The following is a 5,575-nucleotide window of genomic DNA, read 5'->3' on the forward strand; positions in this document are numbered from 1 at the left end:
TATATATATATATATATATATATATATATATATATTCACTCACACACACACACACACACACACACACACAAGTGAATGGGCAAGCGAAAGGAAGTGGCAGTTAACCAATATTCTTGGAGTTGTATTTATTGAGTAAGAGATTATTTACCTTGAAAGGATCTCTTATATGGACTTATGATGTACAAAATCACTCGTAACTATATCGTTGACAAACGACAACAGCCAGATCACGTGATTTCGCCCTGTTTTGGACTCATCCGTGACAGCCATCCAATAGTGACATAACAGCTGAAACTGTTGTCAAGTGTTGGAGATAAAGATTGCCTTTTGGTATTAATACTGCTTCTCTTGCTATTAAATATATATATATACATGCATAGATATATACATACATCCCCCATACGTATATATGTGTGTATATACATACTATAATGGAGAAAGCTGCTTATTAATTAGGTATGTAACAATTACTAAAAGTACTAAAAGAAAGCACAGTTTTATATTTAAGAGATGAGGAATTATGTACATTATTTACATTATTTACATTTGACGGATATTTCTCCTCATCTTGTTTGTTGTTAACACAACATTTCGGCTGATATACCCTCCAGCTTTCATCAGGTGTCTTGGGGAAATTTCGAACCTGGGTTCTCATTCCTAAGGTATTTTTCGATGTTGCTGTTGTTGTTATTGTTGTTGTTATTATTATTATCATTATTATTATTATTCAGGCCATTGCTTGGAATTGAACTTGGAATCTTGGGGTTAGTAGCCCGCGCTCTTAACCACTACGCCATATGGGTTGACCGTCTGGAAATATTTTTTTATAAATTCATGTTCTAAGTAAATTTCCTATAATTTCGATTTCTCAAGTTTATTGAATTTTATTGAACAACAGCCAAATCGCCCTTAAATCACTCAGAGTATGTATTCCAGTTTGGTAATGGTAGGGTCGGGACAAGTCATAACGATTAATATTATATCTATCTATCTATCTATCTATCTATCTATCTATCTATCTATCTATCTATCTATCTATCTATCTATATATATATATATATATATATATATATGTGTGTGTGTATATATATACACACATATACATATATATATGTATATACACACTCACATATATATATATATATATATATATATATATATATATATACATACACATTTGAGGTTTTAGTGTTGCCTCACTGAATGCCATTTCATTACAAAATTGATGAGAACTAAAAAAAAACCAATAACTATAAAATAAAAATCTATAAATTGTGTGATAATCATAGAAGCGTCCAATAATAAGCAATGCGGTACGGAAGAGTTGAGCAAGTGCAACATATACGAGAGAATTTATCTGGCATGCTTGGCACTAGAGGTCATCGGATTTCTGGATTTTCCGGTTTCCTGGCCCAAGGCTAAATATATACTAAGTATCGTAATTATGTACTAATGATGATCTTTTGATTGTTTTTGAAAGTATTTAACCAATACTAACATGTAGTTAATCATGAATACAAACACCAGTCATTCGGCTTCTTTTATTCTATGGTCGTCATCTAAGTTACGATTTTAATATGTCTCCAGTCTATTCTTAAAACTACGACAATGCTAGAGTCTAAATATACAGCAAGCAGTGACGACTAAATGTGCATTGTGCACCGTTGCTGCTGTATGTAAGCAAAAAGCAATAAAGAAAGCGGGTAATTAGAAATTAATTAGTAATTAATTTAAAAGTCATACACGGATTCAACGTTGGGCAGCGATAGCAACCTGTAAATATTAGAGGCATCTGAGTCTGTCACCAATAGCTATACAAAGAATGTTGAGGAATTACGAAAAAATTGAAGTTTGTGCTCAGTGTAATAACTTTATCAAGCAGAAACAGGGCCAACATAGAGAAAAATATAGAAATATTATATAAAAAAGCAAACAATTAAATGAAAGACATGGTAATACATGTCCTCTAAGCATATATAAGTGAAAGCTTTGACCTGTTATTAAGAACAGATTTCTTTGAATTCTTTCACTACTTTTTTTCTATTTGAAAAGGGAGATCTTTGTCGAAATATTTAAACCTGTGTAAGATAAAACAATATTTTCTTCTTTGCTTTCATATCTTAAAACAATAAAGCTCCTTCCCGAGTCATATATCAGGTCATCTGATAAGTAACGTCCCCACTTTTATATTTTCAACTTGTAAACGTTTTAACAGTATTTTAGAATGTCTAATGATATGAAATAATAGTTATATGTAATTAGACACATTTAAACTAATTAAATTTCATTTTGCAGGATAATCTAATTGAAATTTCATTAATTATAGCTCTTCAAACATGGAAGTGTCTAAGGAGCGTTTGAGGCACATAATGCTTTGTGAGTTTAAAAAAGGGAACTCTGCAGCTGAAGTGACTCGAAATATTCACTCAACTTATGGAGAAGAGTGCCCGAATGAAAGAACTTGCAGAAGCTGGATTGCAAAATTTGGAAGTGAAGGTTTCAGCCCTGAAAACGAGGCCCGAACAGGACGTCCAATTGAGTTTGATGACAAGCTCCTTTTGGCAGAACTTGAAAAACATCATACAGTTTCAGTTGAAGAATTGGCAAACAAGCTTCATTCAAGCCAAACAACTGTTCACTGCCATCTTCAACAGCTTGGAAAGGTCCCAAAACTCAGAAAATGGGTATCTCATGATTTGTCCGAAGTCAACAGCAAATCTTGAGTGGCCATCTGCTCTTCTCTTCATTCTCATGAACTCATCTCACCTTGTTTTTAACAGCTTGGTGACCGGTGATGAAAAATTGGTCTTTTATCAAAATGTTAAGTGTCTTAGACATTGTTTTGGTGAAGGGGAAAAGGTCCAACCGCAACCGAAAAGGGAACTCCATGCGAAGAAGGTTTTTCTCTCTGCTTGGTGGGATTGCAAAGGAGTCATCTACTTATAGTTGCTAAAAACTAATGCAACAATCAATGCTGAAATCTACTCTCAGTGATTAGAAAGTTTAAATGCTGCTTTGAAGAAAAAGAGGCCTGCTTTAGAGAATCGAAAGTGAGTGGTGTTTCATCAGGACAATACAAGACCACCACACTGCAAACATCACGTCATAGAAGATCGAAGAACTTGGCTGGGAGAAAATTGCTCATCCGCCTTATTCCCTAGAACTTGCTCCTTCAGATTACCATTTGTTCTGTAGTTTACAGAATCATTGGGATGGATTAACTCTCGAAACAACCGAGGAAGTCAAAACTGACCTTTCAGAGTTCTTCTCTTCGAAACCGGAACAGTTTTTCACTAATGGGATTAAAAAGCTTACGAGTAGACGGAATGATCTCATAGATAATCATAGAAACTATATTGAAGATTAAGTTTCATTAAAATGTAAGATTTGATCACTTGTTTTCCTTATTTAAAATCTGGATATTACTTATGGGATGACCAGATAGATCCATAGAGCCGGTTTTCCTAATTCTGTGGCGTATATATTTTGACCTGGATGGGACGCTGGTCTGTCGCGGATTACTCATTTTTGCCAACTGGGTTGACAAGGAGTAACGTGAAATGAAATGTTTTGTTCAAGAACACAACACAACGCCTGGTCCAGGAATCGAAATCAAAGTGTTATGATCGTAAGTGCAACACCATAACCATTAAGCCACACACCATCGCTTTTCATATATTGATGTCACATGATCTATTTTGTCGAATTTTTTGTCTGTATTGTTGGAGGGATTTTTCAGGCATTTATATAATGAAAACTTTATTTTGAAAACCGAAAGAAAAAATAGAGAGACCAAGAACTGATAGCGAAAACTTCATGACATGTCCTGGTTGGTTTGAAAGCTTCATGAATCTCTCAAAATTGCAATTGCATAACATACAGGAAATTGGTAAGTATACAAGTACTGGGAAAGAATCCACAGCTACATATCCAGTTTCACCAGAAAAATTATTGTTGACAAAGAAGGATAGGCACGGCATCAAATTCTTAACGTAGGCGAGGAAGCATGATCTGGGACTTATGTTTTAAAGAAGAAAATAAAACAACACCAGGGTTCAAGGCTACCAAGACCATATGACTCTTAGTTAGTGGCTTCATACTCTGTCACAAGATCAAGAAGAAGAAAAAATGTTTCCTTCGCTTCAAATACTTCCAGCAGATTAGCAGATCAGAGCAAACTGACGATGTACATATTTTGCGTACACTTTCCGATATCCAACGTCTTTCCCCATCTGCAATACATTGTGATCACAGTCCAATTGCAAAGCAAACTCACAGACTGTGATCCATCTGCCCGCGCATATTAGTTCGTCTACTCACTGGCAATTCGTGTCATTGGTCGCAATAAACGGTGCAGATTGTCTCCAAAGCTGATTTCCCTTCCTTCAAAGGTTTTCATCCATTCGTGCACATTCCTGCTGTTAGTAGTGTAATTCCCGTAGACAACCTGTAAGTCTTCTGTGGATGTCGGATAGTCTGCAACTCCGCTTCGTCAAGACCTAAATGATGGCACGTTGCTTCTGCATGCAACTCAGTATTTGCCTGCAATATAAACGAACAGGAAGAATTAGTCTAATGACGTGTATAATTTCAACGACTTATATTACTTAATAAAAAAATGTTATTCTCACTTTTGCTGTACATTCCGGATAGTCTTCATATGTATGAATATATGTATGTCTTCAGAGGTGTGATCCTTGCCTTACGGGGCCGAAGGCTCTAGAGCTCTTTGCTACTTTTTGAATCAACACCCTACACCTCTGTTGCAAGATTTAGCCACCAGGTGTTCTGCATTTTCTGCTGAGTACGCTGTGCATCAATCAGTCTTAGCTTGCTTAGACTTTTCGTTTAGATGTCCGGCTTTAAGTTCCGAGTTCAAATTCCGTCAAGACCGACTTTACCGCTCATCCTTCCCGGGTTGATAAATCAGTACCAACTGAGTAGAGGGGGGAGGGACGATGTAATTGACTTACCCCGTCCCCACTAGTTTGCTGGCCTTGCGCCAAAATTTGAAAGCATTATTATAATTATGCTGAAGGTGGCAAACTCTGCCGAGGTCGATTTTGTCTTTCATCCTTCCGTGGGTTGATAAAATAAGCACCAGTTAAGCGCCGGGGTCGATGCAGTTCCCCCTCCCCTCAAAATGTCAGGCCATGTGTGTAGAAAGCAATTATTAATATTATTATTAGGCTGCTATTCGGAACATAGAATTTGCTGGAAGGTCTTTAGTTTAGATCGTTTTAAAACATTGAATTTATATCAGAAAAGTAGGGACCGCCATGTGCCAAATGGGTAAAATAATAGTTTACAATAACAACAATAACAACAACAATTGCAATACTAATAACAATAACAAAATAAAGAATAATGTCTATACAGCCACCAGTGGAATATTCTGGAAGAAGTAAAAGGGCGAAAAGGTTTTTTTTTTTTAAATAAAAGAAACAAAAGAATTAAAAAAAACCCGAAATAAAAGAAGGAATTTTGTGGGCGTTGAAAAAGATATTTCCTAATGTTTGGATAAGTCTGAGGAATAAAGAATGACTTTGTTGATATTGTCACAGAGTTTTTACTC

The 5,575-nt window shown here is 35.7% G+C and overlaps 1 protein-coding gene across 1 annotated transcript; it reads left to right on the top strand.

Annotated features, from left to right (window-relative positions):
* The first annotated feature begins 2,336 nt into the window (after positions 1-2,336).
* Positions 2,337-2,723, top strand: LOC106882088 (histone-lysine N-methyltransferase SETMAR-like). The gene has a single exon (XM_014932646.1). The coding sequence runs from the start codon at positions 2,337-2,339 to the stop codon at positions 2,721-2,723; it is 387 nt and encodes a 128-aa protein (XP_014788132.1).
* The last annotated feature ends 2,852 nt before the right edge of the window (positions 2,724-5,575 follow it).

This window comes from Octopus bimaculoides, chromosome 10 (assembly GCF_001194135.2).
Source record: "Octopus bimaculoides isolate UCB-OBI-ISO-001 chromosome 10, ASM119413v2, whole genome shotgun sequence".
Classification (NCBI taxonomy): domain Eukaryota; kingdom Metazoa; phylum Mollusca; class Cephalopoda; order Octopoda; family Octopodidae; genus Octopus; species Octopus bimaculoides.